Source organism: Cyclopterus lumpus, chromosome 7 (genome assembly GCF_009769545.1).
Source record: "Cyclopterus lumpus isolate fCycLum1 chromosome 7, fCycLum1.pri, whole genome shotgun sequence".
Lineage (NCBI taxonomy): Eukaryota > Metazoa > Chordata > Actinopteri > Perciformes > Cyclopteridae > Cyclopterus > Cyclopterus lumpus.
The window spans coordinates 13,795,117-13,822,175 of record NC_046972.1 but is presented as its reverse complement, the minus strand read 5'-3'; the positions used below and the strand labels follow the sequence as shown (position 1 = coordinate 13,822,175).

At 39.4% G+C, this 27,059-nt stretch overlaps 1 protein-coding gene across 2 annotated transcripts in view; it reads left to right on the top strand.

The window, feature by feature from the left end:
* LOC117733707 (chemokine-like protein TAFA-2) overlaps positions 1-27,059 on the top strand; it is a 68,438-nt gene that overhangs the window by 26,263 nt on the left and 15,116 nt on the right. For both annotated transcript variants that reach the window (XM_034537530.1, XM_034537531.1), the window contains one exon: positions 7,836-7,936. In XM_034537530.1, coding sequence (XP_034393421.1) covers positions 7,837-7,936 — 100 coding nt within the window. In that variant the 5' untranslated portion in view covers position 7,836. The remainder of the gene's footprint in view (positions 1-7,835; positions 7,937-27,059) is intronic.

Genomic DNA, 27,059 nt, shown 5'->3' with positions numbered 1-27,059 from the left:
AAGAGCCAAAGAGAGTGGGGGATGGATAGAGCGTGACACCCTTAGGTTGAATCAAGCTTTAGGTATGTGTTGGGGACACACGTAGTAAGAGGCGAAGGCTTAATTGGAAAGATGCAAATGTCAAGTCTGTGATGTGCACTCTGAATTCATAGTTATACCTAGTGATAGAGTGATATGAGGCTGAGGATTGGAGGAGGACAAAGCCAAAAGCTTCCCACTCCTCATTCCCCCCCAAACACACACACGCACATACATTGCACATGCAGACACAAACACACACACTCGCACACGGTATTGAGTTTCCAGAATGCTTGTTAAATTGGAGGCTTAATTTGGAGCCTCTGGTTTTCTCCACAGGTCACATGGAGTGAATTTATCCACAAAGACAAAACTGTGGATTTCATTAATAAAACCCACACTTGTGTATGCACACACACACACGCACACACGCTCCTGGCAGGATCAAGGAGGTCTAATCAAGCCTAAACCACCCAAGGTTGCAATTAGGATTGGAGAGCCTCAGTCCCGTCTATGGCTACAAAACAAACCCATCCATTAAGTCACAAGATTTCACAGATTTCCTCTGACAAATCATCATACCAATGTGGTCCATCCATCCACATTCATCCACTGCTTTGTGCTAACTTATCCAATTAATATTTATCGTAAAGTATCACTACCTAAATAAAAAAGTGCAGGTGATACTCATACACACCTGCAACCTTTTATGGCTTTTTCTCTTCATATCGTAATAATAAGGTTTTGACCCGAAAAACATTTCTATTTGGCACAGCTAGTTATGTAATTACTATGTGTGGGTTTGCCTCACCCAGTTCTAGCTGGGTATGGATGGACATATTTAACTTTAATTAAAAAAACATATACAAGCATAGAAATAAATCAGTTTGTCGACTATCATGCTAGTATTTTTCCTTGGTATTACAAAGCAATTTATTTAAACTGCGAGTTAAGTATTCAAGCAGGTGTAGGATTGCAAATTGCGATGGCAACTTGAACAAATCAAGTGCACAGGAATGTTCATTTAGTAAGTCAGTTTGGCTTTAATTAGTTCAAAAGTAATTTCCTAATTTCAAAGAATGGCATTGTAACACGCTTCTGTTACCCCAGTGGGTTGATGATGCCAGTACACTTAAAATAGCATTCATCACAGTGTTTATTATCACCACTCTCCACCCGCCGTGTATGCTTGCTTGCCGCTCTGAAAGACTGCGCTCTCTGGTCTCCTTCTTCCTCCGTCACTACTGAAGTTTGTACAGCAGAGACACAATCAAAGATTGATTTTAGCTGAGGACAATTAAGCCTCTTCCCGGTACGGTCCCTGAACCACTCCCCCTACACTCTGTGCCCTCTGCAGCTGAGCAACAGGCATATTGACAACTCCTTCATTAGGATTTCAAAGTTAATATTTGAAATAAAAGTGCAAGAACTGGGGAGAGAAATAAATATCTCCATCTATATCCTAAAATTAAATGTGAAATAAATTCAAACCAACAATCGTCCCTGTAATCAAACAGACAGTAGGCTGTATCAGCCCAGTTGAAAGCCGGAGAACTATCCCTGTGGAAATACAAACGGTAGTAATGTGTTGTAGCAGCAACTAGACTTCTGTGCTAGAGACGATAGCCTAACTAACTAGATTTGTTTGCGGCCATCCTGGAGGGACATTCTCTATTACATATTCGTATGGATCGTCGGTGGATCGGCAACATCAGCCTGATATCCTCTGAGTGAATTATATTGATACCGATAGTGGATGAGATTGGTGCCAACCCTCATGAGAACCTCTTTGTTGCCTTCCCTGTCCTCCATCATTGTACAGTTCTCTTTGGTTCTTCACCTCCCTAGTATGCACTCGTTTCCTTTCCTCTCATCTGTCTTTTCTTTCACCTGTGTCCTTTTCACTTCTTCACGCTCTTGACAATATTAGACAATGCCTTCCATTTATTTTGATACTGTTACTTGTTACTCCTGATGACCTCAGCATTGGTATCACTCCACAGGAGACGGATATACTCATATCTCTGTTGAATACTCAAGAAAAATAAGATCATACAGTTTGTATGAAGGAGAGCATATGTCCATCTCATGAACAAAGACAGAGACACATTTACCTAACATGTTAACAGCTTGTGGATCACCATGGTCACTTAGTGCAGAAGTCTTTTCTTACATTTAATGAAAAAATATCACATTATGACACAATTTAGCACTGGGAGCATTTTAGGGCGCTTTCACACCTGTAGTTTGGCACATTTGGTTTGGACTAAAGAAAAAAGAAATGCACTTATGTCTTTTAGTTCTGGTCTGGTTCATGTTCGCACTGACTTAAAACAAACACCATCACGACCCCCACGGGAAAATCTAATTTGATTATCTTACGAGTATGACACTGAAAATGAACTGCATGTTGTGAATAATGACTTTAACTGTACTATCTTTTGTTGTTGTATTGTTTTAACAATTGCCACGGACACAAAATAAAGTATAATAAACAAAACTAATTAGAAGGATATTACTAGAGGATCACTGTCACACACTTTTTAATGGACTTTTAAGATTTGAAGAAGATGGAGCAGGAAATAGGAGCTCAACACATGCCTGTTTTGACAAGATCAGGGAAAACACCTGCAATTACGTATTGACATGCATACATATGTGTTACCACGGTTATCAACCGTATACATATACAGTATATTGCTTATGCAGATTGCAATCAGCTGATGGATTTAACTGTTTTTAGATTTCGAAGTAAGACTAAAATCACGCATCTCTTTTTTTAAAGTGTCAGACCCTAAACACAGAGCACTCTAAGTCTGCTTCTCAAGTGGTCTGGGTCTGATTGTTTGGTCCGCATCATACAGTTTTTACGTAGACCAAATTAACCACACTTAATATGCAAAGAGAATTTTGTTTGTATGTATGTATTTATTATTTATTTTATTATTATTTGATTTACTTTTTTTAACAAACACACAAAATTCACAAAACACTCTGTACCATTTCACAACATAACAGAAAGAAAGACAGGGGATTCATATCTACAACTCCCAAGAACAGTTCACATCTGCCAGTCGACAGCAATATTAGCAGCAAGTGACTGCACCTTCTGCCACGAGGGTCAAGGGGGGACAGGAAACAAATGGGAACACACATGGGAGGAGGATTTGGAGAAGATAGTCAGCATGCAGGCTATTTGAACAGAATAAAGATACAACATTAAAGCAAAGCTCATGAGTTATACAGTAAGGTCTCATCAAGAAATGTCAGAAATAACTTTCAATACTCAGGTTTTTCTGAATTTCCCTTGTTAAAATCAATCTCTTCCATCTTAGCAACAGTAAGCATTTCATTGAGCCGCCTCCTGAAACATGGAGGCGATGGTGACTTCCAGTTTTGTAATATTATTCTTTTCGCAACCAGGCCTGCAAGTTAACCTTAAGTTACTGTGGACAGAGCCATAAGAAGAGTGATCGTGATCATTCGGCAGTACATCTATCCCACATAGATAGATGCATAAAAAAATCGTACCACTTTTAGTTTCGAGTAATGCAGTCTGCGTGAGACTGGTATTTACTGGTTTGCTTAAACCAAACCAAACAAGCTGCTTTGTAAGCACCCTAAAAGTGGTTATTTCTAACCTAATCTAAACCGTAGCTTGAGGTTTTCTGGACAATAAATAATGCGGTGAGACTGTATGTCTTCCGACAACAAAACCACTTCACGTTAATTGCCACAGTAACTGATATAGAGTTTACGGGCATCCCATTTTCTAAATGGCGCATATCTCAGGGAATGGAAACTCCTTGAATATTAATGCATTTCATCTGCATTTTTCTCATTGACCGTTGGGAGATCAACCAGAGCTGACAAGCCCGTGAGACGTCTGTCCGGCTTTCGCTAAGATGCAGATAAACTCACACACACACACACACACACACACACACACGCACACCCATGTGCACACAAATACAGACTGGAGATATAGAGGGGAAGCTGATCAGCCACATGGAGCTGGGAGGGCTTTCCACTGGGACTAATTAAAGGGATGGAACAGACCGCAGAACTCATCGGAGACCACCACTCTTTCTCCAACTCTATCTCTCTCGCCCCTCGCTCTTCCTATCTCTCTTGCTCCTCTGTGGTCCGTTACAGAAAGCAACGTTTTCCAGGGTCATGGGATCCAATGAAGGTTTCTGGTTACTATTTATTTCCACCCGACTTCCACAGAAGGAGCAGCTAGAGACAATTATAACATTTATAACATATATGCTTGGCAACAACATGCAAACAGATTCAAACAAGTCTAAACAAGCAGTTGGCATATAATCAGTTTTCAAAAAACAAAAACAGACAAACAGGACTTTTTTGTCTCCCGTGGGAACCTCAAAAGGCAAAGTTGACAAATTAGCCACGTGATTTGTTATTATCTTCAGTCCTGTGAGACGCTCGTCACTTGTCGTCAAGTTAAGGTCAACCTTGATTTTTTTCGCACATTCTCCTCCAACTTCTCTCTCGTGTCTCTTTTTTTACTTTCTGAATCCATTTCTATATCACACACCCGCCCAGACAGAACAAACAAGCAGCCAAAATGAAGTGGCACTGCATCATCACAAACACTGCTGTGTGTCTAAATAAGCTGAAGAGGAAGCATACCGGGCCGCTGTTTTGTTTCCAAATTATTTACTACTAGCAGAACAGATACAAGAGGAAGGAGGGAAGAGGAGGAGGCAAGAGAGGATATAGGATTGAAGGTAAATGAGGATAAAAGGGACAATATAGTGTATATACGTATGTATGATTCTCTCTCTGTGTGTGTGATGCCCTGTAACCAGGGAAAGCCTTGGCTCAGCCTGTCTGGCTTTGCAGCTTCTCCCAGCTCTAGAAATGCATGGCTGCATAGTCAGATGACTCACACACCCAGCTCAGAACACAAGCCAGGGTTTAACACACACACACACACACACACACACACACACACACACACACAGACACACACACACACACACACACACACACACACACACACAGACACACACACACACACACACACACACACACAGACACACACACACACACACACACACACACACACACACACACATACACTTCCTCACGGCAAAAGCGCTCACACATGCACACAGATATATACCCAAATACATGTGCACGTACAAGCACATCAGCAGATACTGAGACCGGGGTGTTCTGCACGGACTCTCACACAAACCTGGAAAGTTTGGTTTGTTTTTATTCACGTCATCACATATTTGCTCAAAAGTATTTCACATTTTTCTTCTGTTCTTGGCATAACTAGAAAGGTGAATCAAACGCCATGAAGTATTTAGAGAGTGACTTAAAGCTAGGGTTGGACATCTTGAGAAACTAGCAAAAGTATGCAAGATTTTAAAAAATCATCGAACCGAGAGAAAAAACTAAAAATCCCTTTCGGCCTCCATCCAAAGCCACTCTCCCAAAATGTTCATAATGCAACAAACATGGATATTGTTAGTACTCACAGGCAGGTAGGCCGTCCAACCATTTCCTTTGGGACAAATTCAATGATTAGACGCGATTATTATAGTTCTCCAACGGTCAGAATTGTTTTCCAGGTCAGAGCATTTGAATTATTGATTGCTCTCGAGATATAAAGAGACTTTAAATTAATATAAGCATTTTTTTTAAGAATATCCCTTTAACAGGAAATACATTTTTAGATTATTCAATTATACTATCAGAATATAGTCCCAGTCTGCATTGTAATGACAGTTATTTTCCTTTTATCAGAAACAATCTGCAATGCTGCCCTTAAGACAAAAAAGCTCCCCATCAATAAATATAATGACACAAATCAACTCTTGGAGGTGCAAACGAGAGTTGTAGGAGTACTAGTGTGGGTAAACCTACATCCTCCTAACCACTAAGATACACCCACTTCCTGTTTGGAAGCTCCAATGGGTTTTTAAGCTTCTCCTATTGTTGTATCTTTATCTGCCGTTTGCTTTTGTTTCGCAAGCATAAATGTGTTGCAAGAGCTTGTAGAATCCAATGTGGATACTTGTAGAACAATAATTTGAGTTTATATGTTTAGGTTTTCACTTTTCACTTTCACTGTGAGCTGAATTTGAAGTCACAGAAGATCTCCTTTGCTCTGCGGTGCATTATGTGATATCCTCTGTTTGCGATGTTAGATTTGCTATGGCACACAGCCAGGGAAGGTTTCTTTCTAATGCATTGTTTTGGTAGATTAGGACTGGTATTAAGGAGTAAATAAACGCTAAACATGCTGCCAAAACTACACATTTAATCCTGATGATCCTTTGTTTGGTCAAAGCCAAGGTCAGTTTGAGAACAGGAATCATTTCAGCTAACCTACGGAGGTTTTTATGACTGGTCAAAGGAGATCATTAGATGATATGTTAACTCTGGGTTTAACAAGAGGTGTTGTAAAAGTCAGCGTGGACATTCTTCACTTTGTGATGCCAGAGAGCAACTTGTGCAGAAATTGAAAATGTTAAAAAAATGTTTATGACTAGATGTTGGATTACAAGTTTGCATCTGTCATTGCATTAATGTAAATATCAATCTACATATTGTAAAAAATGTTTATCATACAAGTTTGCATTTCTACGTGGTTTGTGTTTTCTTTTTTGTGTGACTTCAAATTTAGTTCTGGTGTGTGAATGAATATTTCATAGAGATTTAAACATTCAAGTTCTTTCTACACGTTCTACAAACTCATATTGCTGACTAGTAATTAAACACAATTATTGGTTGGATTTGTTTTTGTAATAGAATATGATGTTTTTGTGTGCATCAGACAGACATTTGTCAGACTGTAAAAGCTTTGCAGTGCTTTGGTGTGGAATACAGTACTTTTAGCACAACATATGCCGTATATTAGCGGATATTTAGATAAACAAAAACATAGACATGAGTTGATCACTGGACAGCAACAATGTAGACTGCATCAACAGAACTTGGCCCATCTCATTGAAGTTGTTCTCCCATTTTCAAACCTACACTTAATGATAATCTCCTTTATTCCTTTGTTTCTCTTTACTCGTCTCCGCTCTCTCTCTCTGAGTCACTCCCCTTCTGTTTGAATTTATTTGCAGTAAACACTTAGTTTCAACGTGTACATATTTATGTCTGTTCTCTATGCAGGGTGTTTGTGAATGTTGGTTGTGTATTTATGTTTTACAGTTATCTTAAAAAGTTGTTCAAGTTTTTTTTCAGCATTTGTAATTTAACAAAGCTGTATTAGCTAAATGGCAAGATGCCAACAATGACAATGTTGCTCACATAATGTTTACATGTTAACCATCTTAATTCAGTGTATTACCATGCTAACATTTTACTAATTAGCATTAAACAGGCAAAGTATTTTGTCATAAAGGAAAGAGATGGTAACATGTCAATGTTGACCTGATGAAGGTGAATTGATGAATTGAGTGTCAAGTGTCAAGTGGACAGTAGCACTAAAGAAAAAGTCAGGGGAGGCTTAAATTATTAGAATTCATCATTTGGAAATATCATGTCTGTTCGAAAGTTTGAAATATCCCAATTCATGAAGTAGATGTCGAGATACTTCACTGGATAACTGAAAACTTTAACTTGCTGGTATAGTGCTAGAATAGTCAACAGATCACAGAAGGCAATATCATTTCTACTGCTAGCATGGCTAAAAAGGCAGTATTGCTAAATATAACAGCAGTTACATACCACCAACCGTTGAACAAAGTCATGCAACGCACAGTATTTTCTTTTGTTCATGTGTTTTCTAATGAAGTGTGTGCGTTTATGTTCCTCTCTGGCAGAATGCGGGAACGAGGTCCTTGCATTTGCGGAGTAGGTGTGTGGAGCCTACTGCTGTCCCTGTGTCTGGCCTCCCTCACACAGGCACACAGGAGCCACACGGGTAGGTAGATGTATGTATGTGTGTGTTTGTTGTGGGCAGCACATAATCCTGTCATTTGGTCAGCGTCTGTGTGCAGCAGTCAGTATTGGATCTATTGTGGTTTGCCACCGCAGGCAGCCTCTGCAGCCAATCTAAAGTGTAAGTTAAAGAGTAAAGTTGAAGTGAATAGGCCGTGTGCCACCCGAGGGAATGCAGAGGCTGGATTCACAATGAAATACAAAACCACAGAGGCTGGTTGCCAGGAAGAACCAAAAAAAACATCCTTAATAAAAGGAAGGGGAACACGAGTATTCGAACAAGAAAAGTCTTCTCAGTTCAGGGGCTTTCAAGTCTTCGCAGTCCGTATCAGAGTGGGGCGTTTTTCCGAAACGCATGTAGGTTACAGCACACATAGGGAGCAATGAGCCTTATGGATTATAAATCCCTGGCTGTGTGATACCCCTCCTATGTGAGCCAAGTGGCTGAGTCACTAGCATGACAGAGGCCTCTTACTATTTTCCAGTTCATTTCTCATATAAAGTTTGGGTATCTTAGCCTTTCTGCTTTACAATGATAGCCTCTGTGTGCAAATAAAATTACCTTCCTCTGAAAAAAAGGTTTCAATAGAGAGCACGACATACCTACTACCTGTATATGAGAGCTTATATAAGAGCTTTTTATGTGCCTGAGGTTGTGCTGCTACAGGGGGGAAAAATATAAATAAAAACTCCTCTGTGTATCTTTGTGAAGCTTTTAATGTTTAGAATTTGTTGGAAATGTGTCAGACAGGCGAAAAGCTATTTTGATTTTATTGGCTCTAGTTTTATAATGAGTTTACAATGTAATCATTTTGTTGCTGTATATGGATATACATATAAACAGTAAAATGGCTATTACCTTTACCTAGCAACATTCAATGCTATCCAGTAACAAAATACTGACTTGCACTCAGTGGCCACTTAGGTACACATGTATTAGAGTCTAATACATTCCAATAAGACTGCTGTGCAATAAAGTCTACTTTAATGAGGCTTATAATGTTTTTTGACATGATATTCCCCCGACCCTCCCCACATGTATGTAAATAGAGGACAACCTCAAAGTCTGCATGTTGGTGTCAACAAAGATGCAGATATTTGGTGCACCATGGGTTGCAAAACAAGTTTTAGAGGTTGATGTCTGTGTTAGAGACATGGTCAATAAGCCAGATAAGTCAACACTACTCCTCCAGACTCGTGGAGCAATAAGAAGACAGACCAAGGGATGTGACAAACATGCTAGAAAACACATCTGACCGATATAAGTAATAGACAATGACAAAATAACCTAAGGATACCACCAAGACGTGATGGTAGTGGATCTTGTCTTTGGTTTGACTCCAAAGGAAGGCAGTGATGGTTTGAAAATGCTCGCTGTGCCTTTGGCTTTCCTGTCGTGATAAAGTGGCGTGCACTAGATACCCTTCATCTGAACTGGTTGTCTTTGTCATTGCTGTTCCCGGGTGTCTAACGTCACTGCCTTGTTTGAATGTTCCATTAGCAGATAAATGAAAGGGAACATTATGTATGAGTCTCTTTTCAATTCTTTAAAAAAGAATGCAGGATCTTAGACAGTCCTTTGGCCTTCTGTGTGGACCTTTCTCATAATGTTATGACTTCTCAGGGATGTCAAGGTTTTTGTATGAATTTGTGTGTATGCAGTATCTGTATGTCCTTGCTGTAAGGCTAGTACCTATAACCACGGATTTGTGTGTTGTTTCTATTTGTGTGTAAGATTGACCCTGCTTAAGTCTCATTGTCTTTTGACAAGTCAAGGGCAAACATTTTCATAAATGGAAGGATGGTGAAAAGACATAGAGAGGACGGAAAATGCTCTCTTATTGTGCTGCATCACCAGGCTTTCAGTGAAGTGCTGAGATCTGCACAAAGCAACAAAAACACTGAATCCACCATGAGAGACATGAATGGCAAAGTCACAAGATAAGAAAAGGTTTAGCAGTTTGGGCTCCGTGTCGTTGAAGATTCTATCAAGGGTATTACTCATACTATCCTCTCATATAGAGACAGTAATGGTAGTGTCTGTATTTTATTCTGACACGGCTGGATATGTGTGTGTGTGTGTGATTGGGCTTGTGTACCGCTTGCGTGCTCCCGTTAATGGGTGATTGATTGTAGAGTAAGTTGTAATCAGGGAGTTACAACGTTATCCAGTTGCATGTTGTCTGAGTGCGAAAAAACCGACGAGTAATCAGATAATGACTAAATACAATCCCTTAGGTCACTCAAACGGTAACACTCACACATACGGTGCAAACAATCACTGTCTCTTTCTCCTACACACTAACACAAACACATATGTAATTATTTAATTTTCTTAAATGTAATAAGTCCTGCTCTGCTATTTTATTTTATTTTAGTGTATTGTATATATTGTAACCTTGTTTGCTGCTGCTACAAAGAAATTTCCTCCTGGGGATGAATAAAGTATCTATATATCTATCTAATGTATATGCAGGCATTGAAAGCAAAAAGCTGAGAAAGTAATTAGTTGCTTCAATGACATCCCCCTCTCTTCATGAGTTTGGACTCATGGTTTAATGCACTTATTGTAAGTCGCTTTGGATAAAAGCGTCAGCTAAATGACATAATAATGTAATTTCTCTTTAACTCTATTTTTTTGCCCATGTTTTACCAAAATCAGTAAGTATGTGTTTTTGCAGTGTGTAAAATGTCTATATGTTGAAAATTTAATTATTTCAACGTGCTGTAGATTATGTAGGTGATGGCTTGCAACATTAGCAGTCCTGAGTCAAAACGGTCCCTTAAACTGCCGCAGATGACGAGACTGTCGTGACTCAAGGTGTCCCCGTGTAAGAAACTACTGAAAAAAAAGACAGAGATCTGAGCTGGGTTTGTGTTAGTTGACAAGCGGTTATCTCTTGGTACCAAAGGGTGAAGCCATGGGATCAAAGGTCTGCTTTATCAAACATCAGCTAAACAGCTGTCAATGGATAACAGCCTAAACAGAAAGGGCAAATTAATTAGTGTGTGGACTTGAAGGTGGTTCAAGTCTTTCTTCTTGCTCTACTGTCTTTCACGTGAGGTCCTAAAAAATATCATATTCAAAACATCTTTTACTTTCCCTGCCCTAAGTCGTGAAGAATTGTGTTCTTCCCACCATCTTAAGAGGCATGTACTGACAAGACAGCTGTGGCAACCTCAGGAGGAAAGTCGAGCAGTCTGAGAAGTGGCAAAAGAAGTCTCAGTATGTGTGTATGAATGCATGTATGTGTGTGCATGTCTGTCTGTGTGTATGTGTGTGTGTGTCTCTGTGTGTGTGTGTGTGCTTGCCGAGCTTCTGCTCACCTTTCATTCTCCAGATTTCTATCTCTCAGGTCAGAACAGAAGAAGATGCCTCTCTTTTTCCATCGGTGCCTCTCCATCTGTTAATCCATCTTCCTGACTTTTTCTGTTATTCATAAGCTTTATTAAACACATCGCTAGAGAACTGTGTGCAGATTACAGGCTTTATACCCTGACCGCAGAGCCCCAGCAATAAAGATATCTTATTTGTAGATACTCCTTGGTTAAACGTCTCAGTGGCTTTGGTAATAGTCTTGGAGAAACAGCTTGGCTTGGATTTTGAAGTAAAGCGTAACAAGATTATGCTGATCACTTCACCAAACACTGTCAAGTCATTGATTCTCACTCTATAGGCTGCAATCTCCATACATCGCCACTGATTAGAGGCTGCTGAGAATTTAATTTACCCTGAAAGACATTCTCACTGCCAAGAAGGGGAAATAGAGATGTAAGGACAAAAGTGCATATGATGCATGTATTAATTCTTTCTCACACAAGCTCAGATGGACATGTGCATTCAGTCACGCATGCACACAGGCCTGCAGTAAATGCACATGGGAAAGACACACACAGACACATGGAAACACACTCTAAGAGGCTCTCTAATGTGATGAGTGGAGACAGGCTGTCTGCCCTCCTTAAAGATGCTGCATAGTAAAGCTGCACTCCATTCTCTGTCTACAACACAGCTCCAAATGTGCTTGTGAAAAATTCCAGCTGAAAATGACGAAATGTGAACGTTTTCGTTCAGACAAACATCCCAGCTTGTTCATGTTCATTTATATGTAAGAGAAAGAAAGGCCAAATTAGAGAAAATCCACTGATTATTAGAGGTGGGACAGATAATCAAGGTGGCAAATTATTGTCATTGTCATGTAAAAATGTTGGCATTCGAAGTAAAAAACAACAACAACACAACAAACAATGCAAACTGAGGTTTCCAGAAGATCAATGTTCTTGTCTGGTGTTTGGGATGTGATAAAGAGAGTCAGCAATCAGGATATGTTCTTTTGTGTTACTGAGAAGCAAAGGTTTCCCTCTTTTACTGCTGGCATTTGAGATTTTGTAGCAGTTCATGGATGTGACATTTGAATGATGACACATGTTGTTGTATATGTGTGTGTGTGTGTGTCTAAAAAGTGCTCAGACCCTCTGCACATTGGTAGGCTACTGCACTCAAATGTGTATAATCTGTGTATAATAACTCTGTGAAGCTCTTCATGATATATTTAATATGAAAGGTATTTCGTAGATTTTTTTAAACACTAAAAATGAGCTTTACTAAAATTGAGTATTTGTTGCTGTGTGGCAATATAAAGATAAGCTATTATTATTCACACAATCACGCAGTTCATAAAAACAAATAGAACAGAAACTGCCTTCATTGAATGTCATCAACCTCAATACATAATGAAGAGCAGCTGGGGTGTTAAAGCCAGTAAAATGTCAGTTAGACCATGTGAGTAAGATGTGAAAGAGGTTTGATTTGATTACTCAAAAGTTAGAATCACATTTGTCACGGTACTGTGTTGCCACTGTAGAGGACCATTCACCTCCATCACTTGCGTTTCTAGATCAAGTGACAGAGACCGAGGGAAGCATTAATACATTAGACTGTAGCCACACTCTTGTAAATCTTCATAATATTTTTGCCAACTGAAGAGATATTTGATGGAGCAAAAATAACACAGGGATAGAAGTTAAGATTTTGAACAAGTCATCTTCATTTCACTTTGTATTTAAAATGTATTGCTTATACCAAAGTGCATCCGAGGCACCCTTTACTCAAGACACCCCAAACAAGATGGGTTCATTTCATTAATAATTTATTGTGCATTTTTTAAAGCGGTCCACCATATAAAAAAAATACTGCCAACATAAACTCAATTTCATGTTACATTTTCCAAAATGCCCTTTTAAAACCGCAGTCAAATATACAAAACACGGTACTCCTTCTGCCGTGCAGTACATTTACTCAAGTCCTGTACTTAAGTACAATTTTGAGGTACTTGTACATTTGTACTTGTATTTCTGATGGTCCTATTTGTGTTACTGTTTACTACATTTCAAAAGAAAAATATAGTACTTTTCACTAACCCTAATATTAATTTACTGTTATATTTACTTTTACAGATTTCAATTCTACATTGAAAATATATGATTATAGTTAATTAAATACACAATGTATTGTTAAAAACCTTTTTGCTTGTGACCCCTTAGTAGTGTTATGTTTCATATTGAAATCTCACTGGAAACAAATATAAAATGTTAATGAAATAAATACAATTTCTGAGACACTGAGAACACAAACATCCGTCAGTTTCAGTCATTCCTTCTGTCCTTTGTCCTCCTGGCGGCTTTCTCAGCAATCAGAACAGTAAAAAAAAAGAAAGCCATATACAGTAGATCTTTCGTGCTGAGCTTGTGTAAACATAACAGAGCCGAATAAATTACGTTTCACTTTCGTTTACTTGTCCGTGCTTGTTGCTTATATGTATTGATAAAGTCTTGGCTTTTTACCTGCAAAAATGTCATTACACGTACAGTAACAAGCGTAGTTGTCGTCAACTCGATTATCATTCACTCCACCTGGTTCACTCCACCTGCATTCCACCTGGTTCTCTTCACCTGGTTCACTCCACCTGGTTCACTCCACCTGGTTCTCTTCACCTGGTTCTCTTCACCTGGTTCACTCCACCTGGTTCTCTTCACCTGGTTCACTCCACCTGGTTCACTCCACCTGGTTCACTCCACCTGCATTCCACCTGGTTCTCTTCACCTGGTTCACTCCACCTGGTTCACTCCACCTGCATTCCACCTGGTTCTCTTCACCTGGTTCACTCCACCTGGTTCTCTTCACCTGGTTCACTCCACCTGGTTCACTCCACCTGCATTCCACCTGGTTTTCTTCACCTGGTTCTCTTCACCTGGTTCACTCCACCTGGTTCTCTTCACCTGGTTCACTCCACCTGGTTCTCTTCACCTGGTTCTCTTCACCTGGTTCACTCCACCTGGTTCTCTTCACCTGGTTCACTCCACCTGGTTCTCTTCACCTGGTTCTCTTCACCTGGTTCACTCCACCTGGTTCTCTTCACCTGGTTCACTCCACCTGGTTCACTTCACCAGGCTCTCTGTTGGCGTGTGTCTGTTTGTGTCTTTGTGTGTGTGTTGCTGGAGGAGCTCTGCACCCTGATAATAAATTAGACCAAATCATTCAAAAGTACTAATAGAAGGTATCAGTAACATTGGGGCCGATCAATACTACAATCTATATTTATTTAGCACCGGGCAGTTTAACACCAGGTTTTGGAATGCATGCATATCTTCAGATAACATATAAACATGAAAGGCTCTCCTTCGAGCCAGTGTCCATTCTTGACTGCTGTAGAAACTTGGCGGTGCAAGATGGCGGACTACATTGTTTTTTTCTAAGCTGATGGAAACATAACGGTTATTAGTTTCGGTTGATTATACACTGATTAAAACATTGTTATGAATATCTTAATCAATATCTGCGAATCAATTCCCCTTAATATTACACACTTCTTTAATTAACTGTCTTTAAGGTTGTTAAAACTATTGACTAGCTACCAATGTCCAAGTGGCAGTTTATTGTTGTAAACTGCTACTTGGACATTGGTGCAGTGGTATTAATTATTTTAAAAAAATTCACATTTACTTTTGGTGTATATTGTACTTTTACTTGTGTAATATTATGAATGCGGAAAATACAATTACATTACATTATATTTTATCACACTGGTTTCCACTGAAGAGTCATGATCTCTGTTGCTTTGCTTTACAGCAACCAAGGTACCTGTTAATTATGATCTGCCCATTTGTTCATCATTATGGGTGACATACAGCCGCTGGCTCTCTCCCGCCTTCTTCTTTTCTCCTTCGCTCCACTTCAATTGGTGTTGACAAATTCCAAGGAACCACATTTGCATAAACTCACCTTCTCCAATCAGTGTGTCCTTGATAACGGTTTTAACCATGATGTATTCAGTTATTAAGGTGCCAGCAGTGTATTTGATAACTGTCTGTAAGCACTTTGGCCTTTAGTAGTCTATCACAAGATAATCCTCTGTTTATTCCTAGTCAGACATGTTTCCATCTCATATTCAAGGGATGAGGAGGTGAGAAATATATCCAATATATATATATATATATATATATATATATATATATATATATATATATATATGTCAGTCAAACACATTGCCTGTTTGCTAGAATATTGAACAAGAGGATCACAAAGCAGCCAAAATCGCTTCTCTACCAGAGTGGAGGGTGTTTATAGATGTTATTTTCCACCAATTGCAGAAAATTAATATCTATAAAAATAGAAAGGTGAGGCAGACAGTGAGATGCACTCAGCTAGGAGTCAGTAGGATTCATGGCGTATGCCTGAAGAAACATGTTATAGTTGTGTAAGCGGAAAGGTCAGGGGAGCACCAACGTTTGTAGGATTCATTCATGGTTCCCATGAATGTTATTTCATGGCAATCCATCTCGTAGATGTTAACATATTTCACGTGTGAAAAGTGAAAACTCAGAACTTCTGTTAAATGAAAAGTCAAAGGATCAAGTTAGAACAGTTCCTGCAAGGTATTATTAATTATTATATTACAACATCTCAATGACAAACACGACAACTGACAATCTGACAAAGATCCTGCGGAAGATGCAGAGGAAGGGATTTGCGCTATATGCCCATCACAAAACGTCAAACCCTCAAGGGTTACCAATAAAACATCTACAGTATGTGCCTGGGTGCTATGGCCATTGTCTGATTATGTGTTTGCAGTGATTTTAGTAAATGGAGAGTTTCCTCTGGTTGCACAGTGAGATTACCTCATTGGGGCCCTCTCATTGCATTCATTAGGGATAATCGTTACCTGTTAGCTAACCAGTTAACCCCACATAGACCCAGCCTGGTACATCTGGATGTTTTCTGAAGTAAAACTAAAGCCTTTATTGACTCTATGCCTTTGGTTAAGTCTCTATGTGGAAATAGAATGGTTACAACAGTAGTGTGGATTCCCATTTTGGCCGAGGAACTATGGGAGACACATTTAAGAAAGTAATGACTAATTAGCATTGATTGCAGTTTTTATAAGTCATAAAGTAATTTACTTCGCATTGAATCCATATATCTAAGTCTTTGAGTTTCAAAGTCTCTATCCGTCCTTGTTCCAGTACCGCCCCATCCCTCTCTTTTGCCCTCTGTTTCATATTCCCTCTTTCCTCCTCTTCCCAACTTTTACTTTATTTCACAGCTATTAAACCAGGAAATTTCAATCAGGTAGCACAGCGTGAATTTCTGCAGGGGCAGGAGAGAAAGAGTGCACTTTTATTTAATGCAGCCTTTCTTTCCTTTCTCCTCTACACCCCCATCTCAACTCTCTTTTCTTCTGCAGCTGAACTCAACCTTGTCTCTTTATAGTTTATGATTCAATTTACAATTTGTCCTCCAGAGGAATTTGCCTGGTGGGTGGCGCAGCAGTTTTGTTTCTATGTGTTTGTACAATACTCACCTTTGGTATTCTGAGTAACAGTCTGACGGATACATGCATTTGAATATTCAATTATGTGTCTGCAATTCTTTTGGCTTTTACTTTACATGAAAGTTACATTGCGATTTGCTCTTTTTAAGTAAGCTCTTGGCAAGAAAGGGAGATGCTCTGAAATATGTATAACCAATACATACCATTTCCCTTTATTAGACTCAAGGATGACCAGGGGACCTTATTTGGGGATTTGAAGATTGTTGGTTCATCACATCCCTCAGACAGCAAACAACAGTGTTGAGCTCAAACTACCAAGGAAAGTTCGTAGCTGCAGGATGTAAAGTACAGTGGGTTTAAAATACAAATCAAACTAAATACAACTTTAAGAAAAAGTCAGTTTTAAATGCTTTTGTGCTGCTATGACTTTAGCTTGGTTGTAAATGGACAGCATCGTATTTTTTTTTCAGAAGGCCAGCTTACTGTGGTCTTGCCTGTGTAAAGTGGTGAGAGGTCTTGATCTTAGACAGCCTGATATGAAAGTGATCAGCAGCGTCCAAGTAAACAGAAGATTGCTTCATATTTAGGCTTTACAATCTGCACAGTATCAGAGGGAAAGCATATTGCATTATAGAGCTAACACAACGCCCATTTCTGCTCACATGCAATCCCACAGGCAATGTTGTGTTAAAACCAATAAGCATTATAAAAAGATGATTTGTAGAGGTGTATATTCCAATGATTGAGTTATTGTTTATTATTTGTAAAGTACAAATTTGCATTGAAAAACAGTATTATTGTATAAATTGCAAACAGTGGAGTTCTAAGCACATCAAAGGCTGTTTCTCTGCCTCCTTGCGGGCCAATTGACCCGTTTTCCTCCTATTCCATTCCCAATATACAGTTTCAGATTCACATTCTCAGGAGATACAAATGACCAGATGTTTGGCAAGGAAACAAATGGCTGGATGTTACCTTTTGAACCATTGAGGATATTTTAGACAGGCTTTGAGGAGAGGCAGGAATCCATTAAAAGCTTTTGTTTTCTCGGCCAAGTGTATATTTGTACACCAGAATAATTTGGACGGATTAGTGCCATTACATTGTACATCATAACCCAGCAACAACATTCTTTCTTTAGGGATCTCAAGTGTCTTCTGCCTGTCTTCTGTTGGCTGGATCTAAAGCAGAATTGTCTGTTTTCTGGGTTTTCCCAGTAGAGCTGGCACACTTGGCGCTATGTAAATAATGCATGGAACACATTATCCTATACAGGAACTTCATATATACACAATGTTGGCAGGACAAATGGAGCCATACATGTCCATACATTCATTTAGAAGCAGCCTTAAGTAGTGTTTCCATTAGGTTCAAGCAGAGATAATGGAACGTTACTTTCTCATTTTCTAGCTTTTCTATCATCAAAAGCTAGAAAATACAATACATACCAAATCTGAGCCAAAAGATGGCTGAACAGATAGTTAAATGTCAAATTGGCACTAGTTGGAATTGCTCCAATAAAAATATAATTGGGGAAAACCTTGCTATTTGGTTAGGCATGGTTAACAATCCCAGAGTGTGGTCTCTAATGTAGTATTTTAGTGGATTAGCAGTGCCTCTATTGTGGTGGGTTTACTGCTTATGTTGATATAGCACACAGTATGCATATGATTGTGCATGCACTGTAGAGAGCAGCTTTAATATTCTTTACAGCAGCTCCAGAGCAATGCACTGATGGATGGGGTGCTCTTTACTTTACTGATGTACTGTGATCAATGCTGATGCAAGGGAAGAGAGTGTGAGAGAGAGAGAGAGAGAGAGAGAGAGAGAGAGAGAGAGAGAGAGAGAGAGAGAGAGAGAGAGAGAGGGGTAATGTGCTGTGTCTGCAAATCTATCTCTTTCACCATCTCCCTCTCTGCCAGTCTTTTTGCATTAATCCTCTCCTCTCTCGGTGAGTTTCCCACTCTGTTGATCCTGCCAGTATCTGCATATGCTGCATTCTCACCAGGATCATCGCCTTAACTGATATGACACAGTGTTTCTTTGCGTAGCATATGCTGCACAGGGCAACTTTCAGCAGATTACTAGATTAAAGATTAAGCACAGGAAGTTTAGTGTGTGAGAAAGTGTGTGTTTCTGCACGTCCCTTTCCAGCACAGGTCTTTAAAGAGAACACAAACATGTGTGTCTAAATGTCCCGCCTGGCCTCTCATGTTGCCTAAATGTTGTTAAGAGGCTTTTATTTTTAGTCTTTTGCTGTTGTGAGTTAAATAAAACAGCAGTAATGCAGCTTCACTAATCCTCTCACACAACTAATCCTTGCAGAACACCACTGTAAATACTCTGTGGGCTGCATTAAAGTACAAATCACTCAATCCCTCACTGAGCGTGTTATGCCTATTTTGGTTAAGATTAATAAAAATGTTTCTATTTTTCATCAAAGGGAGAGATGTTCCGGAAATAACTGGGATTCCTCTTGCACTTTTGACATTTTCTATGTGTCTTGTGTGTGTGCGTGTGTGTTTGTGTACTAAAGTGTGCAGCACATACAGTATTCACTGGGACAAAGAATACAAGACTGTGTCCTTCATCATCAAATTAATTTGAACTGTATAGCCAGCTCTTTACACAAATATCACAATACTGGAGAAGCCATTCCTTTGAGGATTGTGTGGGCTGCTTCAAACTGTGCAATGTATCACAAAGGAGGATGATCATGATTTACGTTTGCACTTCTTTCAAAGCAGAGGAAGAGCAGCTCTGCTCTTCAGATCCTCACTTGATTTTACCAATACCCACAACTCACACATTTTATTTAACTCAATTTGTGATTTGTTTTGTGTTTCACTATAAATAACCTTAATTAACTCCTTTATCTTCTCTTCTGCATGTCTTGCTCTCTACTAACAAGTGTGCTTCATCGTTATTGTACTAGACAAACAAATATGTTCTGAAAAACTTTGGCTCAAGTCGGGTTGTGTGCCAACTCTGTAAAAAAATTTTACTACAAAGACATGGGATGTGCAAGGTAATTAATCAGGGAGTGCATTCTTTATAAATAAGGAAAAGATTAATCTTCAAAGTTTTAATAAACTAACTAAATTATTTTTAAAAACTCGAAATCCTTGGATCTCCTGAAACAAGTTTGCAGATTGTACCTTCCAGAAAAAGAATACAAATATTGTTGTTTAGACAACAGAAGAGACTGTGAAATGTGTATTAAATAAATAAGTGCTTTTGTATTTATTAATTGTTTTGGTCTGAAAATGAAGAGTTCTTTCATATCTCCCCTTGTGACTCGACAGTGAATTATTATACTAGCTGCCTGAAGCAAATATAATATTTGCTGTGCTGCTACAGCTTTGGTGGGATTTCCTTAAACAAAAAACTAAATGTTTCCAACCTCCGATGTTGTGAGCCTGTGAGAACCAAAGGGGGATTTTAAAGCCTCTCCACATATACACAGATGTTTTCAATTACCCTGGCTAATTAGATCTCTAATTAGAGGTCTAATAATTATGTGATGTCTACATACTGGTAAGAATTGTAAGGGTATAAGTTGTCCTTCCAAAATATACCTTTTTCAAGGCAGACATATTGACTTATCATAGCAGGAAAAGCAGGTAAGACTGACTGTTAATGTTGCTTTTGTTCCATTAAATGTTCAAGTATGCCGTACCAGTGTACTAGTACAGTGGTTCCTCAACTTTTCTACGTCAAAGACCCCAAAACTGACACAAATTAGACTGCCAGGTTTTTTTCTTTAGTTTGATTAAAGTGTATGAAACCCATGACCAAAATAGTCATACATTTTTCTTTTGTATTCAAATTATTTTCCGTTTTTTTTGCTGGGAACCGACTGGAGCGCTCTCAAGGACGCCTGCGGGTCCCCAGACCACACTTTGAAAACCTCTGAGTTAACACACACAACACCAGGACCCTTGAACTGGCTCCTTATTAACTCTGCTTCCTCCCCAGAGTCTTTGTGACTTCACGTCTCATAGGGTCCATTGGACCTGGCGGTGTCTGATGCCTGGTGAGCCGGCCTCCCACGTTGGCCCTGCTGGTCGCCCCGCCCCCTCCTCTCTACCTCCTTCTGTTTCATGGATTGGAGGTCCATTCATACATTGTCATATTCATGTAATGTGTTTATGTAACTCTGTAATGCTGTTCATTCTGTACACATGACATCTATTGCATCTGTCCATCCGGAGAGAGGGATCCTCCTCTGTTGCTCTCCTAAAGGTTTCTTCCCTTTTTTTCCTGCGAACATTTTTGGGGAGTTTTTCCTGATCCGATGTGAGGTCCTGGGACAGGGATGTCATATGTGTACAGATTGTAAAGCCCTCTGAGGCAAATTTGTAATTTGTGATATTGTGAAAATACAAAATAAACTGAATTGAAATGGGAGGACAGATGACCAAAACCTGACCTATACTTTGTTTTATGTCTTGTTGAAAGACACTCTCCTCTTTGTTCTGCTATCATACATATATGCCTTCTCTGTCATCATTTGGGGGCCATGGAGGAGGGTGCATATGCTGTATAAATCCAAGTGTAACACAATGTATCAACAAAATAACCTCCGATAGCTCACAGAGTGTGGCTGTTGAACGTTCTCCTAGCTTGCAAGCTTAATAAATGGAAAGACAACTTTGATTCCTTTGAAGACTCTGTTTGTTACAATTGAATATTTGAACCACAACTCTCCTCCTGATCAAACATAGAAATCTTCCACCACAATATATATATATATATATATATATATATATATATATATATATATATATATATAGGAACTAATGTCCTTGTCTAATATAACCTTTTCTTAATTTTCTGGCCTAAAGTGACTGTTTCACCTGTTGTGGGTCTAACGTGACCTTTTTTCGTATCTGCTGGTCTAACGTGACCGTAAAATCAACATTTTGGTAAAATTAGGTACAATTTCTAAATTGATGTGAAATACAGACCTTTTTGATACCGACATTCCAGGATTATTACCATGTTTCAACATGTGCAAGATTAACAGTATTAAAACATTGTTTTAAGTGGATTAAAAAGTAAAACATTTCGAAAGAAAAGATTAATTCATTTAGTTTCATTTTTATTATTTTCAAAGCAGCAGCAACTCCAGTCAGTTGGTTGGTAGGTAGATAGGTAGCTAGCAGCAGCAGCTCCGGTCGGTTGGTAAGTAGGTAGGTAGATAGCAGCAGGTAGGTAGAAGCAGCAGCAGCACCGGTCGGTAGGGTGGTAGGTAGGTAGAAGCAGCTCTGGTCAGTCAGTAGGTAGGTAGGTAGCAGCAGCATTAGCTCCGGTCTGGTGGGTAGATAGGTAGCAGCAGCAGGTAGGTAGAAGCAGCAGCATCAGCTCCGGTCGGTAGGTAGCTAGGTAGGTAAGTAGCAGCAACTCCGGTCGCAAAGTCGGTAGGTAGGTAGGTAGAAGCAGCAGCTCCGGTCGGTCAGTAGGTAGGTAGGTAGGTAGCAGCAGCAGGTAGGTAGAAGCAGCTCTGGTCGGTCGGTCGGTAGATAGGTAGGTAGCAGCAGCAGGTAGGTAGAAACAGCACGTAGGTAGAAGCAGCAGGTAGGTAGCAGCAGCAGCAGCAGCATTCATACAGTGCATTCAATACTATGTGTATAAGCATACACTTTAACCCCCTTTACATAATTTCTTAAATTCACCTTTTTTTTTAGAGGCACTTGCATTGGATACATGTGATATACATTAAAAAAATTGCAGAAGAATCTCAGCTATCCATTTAATGAAGCACCAGCTGTCTTTAGGCTACAGTGTAAAAAAAGGTAATTTGGCCCTAAAGCTGAAAAGTTGAAGTCTGATTTAATAAAGATTCTTCAAATGTCTTGTGAAAACATACCTTTACTCATGTAGATGAACTGTTTTGGTGCTGGAAACTGGTTTACCAAAAACCTTAGGTTCACAAAAGTTGTGGAACATATGAATAAAATAGTAAATACATGTAATAAATGTCTAAAACCAAATTTCTTTTAATCGTTTTTTTGGGACTGAGATAAAATGGGACTGAGAAATGACTTCATATTACAGATCAACCATCATGGGATGTATGCAAATAATAATAATAATAATAATAAAAGACAGCTGCTGCTGCAAATGGTATTAAGAGGGAATCAAAACTGTTAATCGGTTTTATTAATGTCCTCTTTTTTTGCTCATTTATTACTTTCATGTTAATATTTACAAATCAATTACATCAGTTTCAGGAAAGCGTATACAAAAAAATCTTTACAAATCAAACTCATGCTGCACCGTACACAACCTAATAGCCTCCAAACAGCTTTAACTATTATTTGTTCCCATATAAATATAATAATAATAATAATAATAATACTCGGTGCTCTCGAACCATATGGACCATTAGAATAGAGGGATCTCTGCCGGTGGTTTTCGTCCCAGGAGGGTTCGACCCATTAAGGGGGCCACTCTACGATCATCTGTGATCCTCTTCTCCTTCCGTCTTGCCGATCGCGGTCCGATGCCGGAGACGACGTCTGCGATTCCCACTCGGATCCTCGCCCTCTGCCCGTCTCCTCCTCCCTCCGCGCCGCTGTGACTCCTCCCCCTTCGCAGACTCATATAGAGTCGTAAGGTAGTAGCCACCTGTTGATATGGGGGAGGATGAAGAAAGGGAGACGCTCTGTGACTTGTAATGGTTATTAAAACAGCATCTAAATCCTTAAAAGAACCCATCTGAACGAGCACAGCCGGGGATCAAACCCACGCCTCCCTTTTGGAGATGAACCATCGCGAAGCTCAGCGCACGAAGGTCCTTTTGCAAGTTCACGCAACACAACTTTCAACACTGACACACAACAAGATCTTTCACCAGGAGCAGTCCCAGATGAGGTCTCCAAACTACACATGCAAGAAGTGACGAGGACGTAGTCATGCTGGTTGATGTCACCGTTGTGCACAAAATATCCCGTTCCTACATGTCTTTACTGTTTATAGCCTGATCCTCCAGGTGCAACAACAACTTTGGTTTGTGTTGTGAATGCAACACGTACAGCAGAGTTCCCCCTTGTTGCATTGTCGCCTTGTTCTTATGCTCCGATTGGCTGTTGCTCCCTGACAGACAGGTGCAAAAAGCTGGTTCACTGAAAAAAATGTTGTGTTGAATTTACTCAATTTTATTTAGTATCTTAGCTCTTTGGGGTAAGCCATGTTCAGAGTGTAGATGACCCCCAGAATCTTTGCACAAGCTCGGGCCGCAGATCCAGTTGTCGAGGATGATTAGTCCTTCGACGTCATCACAATGTCCCATTTCTCCTCCTTGTTGATGACATATGCGCATGCTCCGCTTTTGCAGGTCTCTCAGGATGTCATCTCCTTCGATATCCTGTATGTTTAAAGAAAAGAGGAGAGAACAAAACACGTATTCATGAAATTTGTATACTTTAATCAACATTGCATAATAATTCCTAAAAATATATAGTTTTTAATAAAACTATTTATCTGTGAGGTGTTATTAAAGATTTACATAGGAATGACTGAGCTTCGTTCTGAGTGCCATAGGTCAGATAAGATTAAGAGATGGACTAATGTTGGTTAGTTAGGGTATCTTCTTCTTTTAAACAGTTTGGTTCATTTGAATAAAAGACTGGTACATTGAGATTTATTCCATAACAACAAGCATGTTGTTTTACAGTTCTGGATTTCATTTCCAGACCACAAAGCTCGTCAAAGCCATACTGTTTTTGATCAAGTATTGGATGTCAGGGAATGTTTAGAAAAGGGTACCTGTTCACAATACTGTGCAGCCAGTTGTTCATTTTCATATGAATATTCTCAACCTACTGTCAATTATAACATGAACTTCTGAAAATTGATGTGGGTGACATTATGATCATAACATGTGACTGGCAAATCAATTGGAATGACTTACCATATACTCCCGAACGAGCTGTCTCTCATCCTCACCCAGGTGGATGCAAAGAGCCTTTATGCTGCGTAAAAGACACATACAATACAATTATTAAATAATTAGAAATACATAAATAAGTACAACAATTTCAATAAATTGGACAATATTTATATTATGTAATAACCTAAATGTACAATATAACTTAATTGTTTTAATTTTCAGGGACAGATCTTTCAATCAAAAGATGAATATGCAGTATGCAGAACACAGATGCCCAACTGAATTTTACAAAATGGCACCAATGCACAGTAGGGGCTTCTCTAGAAGTTTTCGGGGTAATTTTGAATGTTGCAGCCGACAGACTTAGAGCGTAAGTTTTATCCTGCTGCGTGCTAATAGCCCTACGATGGTGGTTATTCAGTTTCCTTCCCACAAAGCCCTAACAGAGACTAACCATCCCTCCAACACAAACTCTCCGCTTCTTTCACACCATTTACAGTCAGAGCAGGCTATGCTTTTCCCCCCCCCCTCTCTCTCTCTCTCTCTCTCTTTTTTTCTCATACCATCTCTTTGCCTTCATCTTCCTCCCTCTCTCTTTACATCTTTCCACCTCTGGCTCCGCTGCCAGCCAGCCTCAGACACACCAGGGTGTTCCTTTCATTTGGTGGTGAGGGATGGGATGAGAGAGAGGCAAGAGAGGAGAGGAGAGGAAGGATGTAATGATCTGTCCTGATGAATGCAGTTGGAGAGAAAGTGCTGACGCAATGGACGAGGAACCTTTAGAAGAGATGGGCTTAATGCACCAATCACAGAGCTCATCAGATCACCTGTCAGTGTTCAATGGCCAATGAAGCCATTTGAAATATGACCTAAGCACCTTTATTAAATAAATTGATTGAGTAATTACAATCCAACATTATTAAGGATGAGCATTCAGTTGTTTGTTGCTCACATCAGATATTAAACATAAACATTTTAAGAACTTATCTTTTGAAGAGGATAATACAATGATGCATGTGTATATACAGTGAAAGCTTTCATGAGCTTTACTAATGCCATCAAATGTGCTCAATCGTTACAAGTCTGATTAAACATTTAGGACAGAAATTGGCAATCAATTGTTAATGTGTGGATTCAATGCGCACCGCATTTAATGTATGACTGCAATTTTAACTAACCAGGAGCAAAATATGTTAACTTTAGGGAACATGTTGTCCTATAAGATGCCAGTAAGGGCAGTTGGATTCTCTTTTGATCACATACTTTCAGTAGAATAGTTTAAAATTATGAATATGAGAAAAGAGCATAATAAAAATAACAAAATGAAAACAAAAATGAATAAAAGCATTGCAATTGATAAGAAGAGAAGTTGGACAGGGTGTGCCGCCATTAACAATGGGTTAAGACGACGACCATGAGTTAAAAAATGTTGCAGCAGCAATTACGTGTGCATTCCTGAGAAGGTTATCAGCAGGAAAAGTGATTTGCCATATTCTCTTTTTCTTTTTGTAAGTGCTTAGTCACACCAGAAAGTGGCCTTTCATGCATGATGCTGGAGGTTCGGTGGCTGCATTTGATCAAGGCAAAATACATGCAAAGAGGAAAAAGGAATCAAATCTTTTGTTTCAGCGCCACACATTATGGATCGTTTCCCACATGTTTCCAAAGAAGCTGTGAAAATCGTTAAATAAGAAAATCAACAAATGCAGACGCTAGGTCACGCCCCTTGGCGTCTGATACCCACGCACAAAGCCCCCTACATCGTCCGTATGAGACGCACAACGGCGTTCAAGTAGTACAATGTAAACCAAATCAACACAGTACTTTCATCCAGGACACGGGTGTAAGTTATGTTAGTGATGTCTGTGACGTGTTATCCATACTTATGTTCCATTATGCTTTACAAGTGTCAGTATGTAACGAGTTGGAATGAGAATGTGTTGCAGTTAACTTGGTGGTGTTTGGTGTAACATAATATGGTCTGTCCAGTCTCTCACAAAGAGTAAACAGGGTGGTAGCAAGCCATCTATCTTGATCTGTGAAAGGACACCTCTACAACAGATTGACATAAACAACGACCATACACACACATACAGTATGCACTCAAGCACACACACACGCGGCAACCTGTTAAAGTGAAATACACAGAGCTTGACGTTTATGAGTGTCCGTCCTCATTCCTTTGACAGGCAAAGAATTCAGACAGAATGAAATCATCATCAACATGGCTGCGGTGCGATAGATCTCGCCTCTCCTCTCTGTTCGCTGACTGACAAAGAGAAAACAGGAGGAGGGGGTGTTGTTTGGACGGAACTCAATCATCGTGTTTCTGTGTCTATACTGGTTTGCCAGAATGACACAGAAAGAGAGAACAG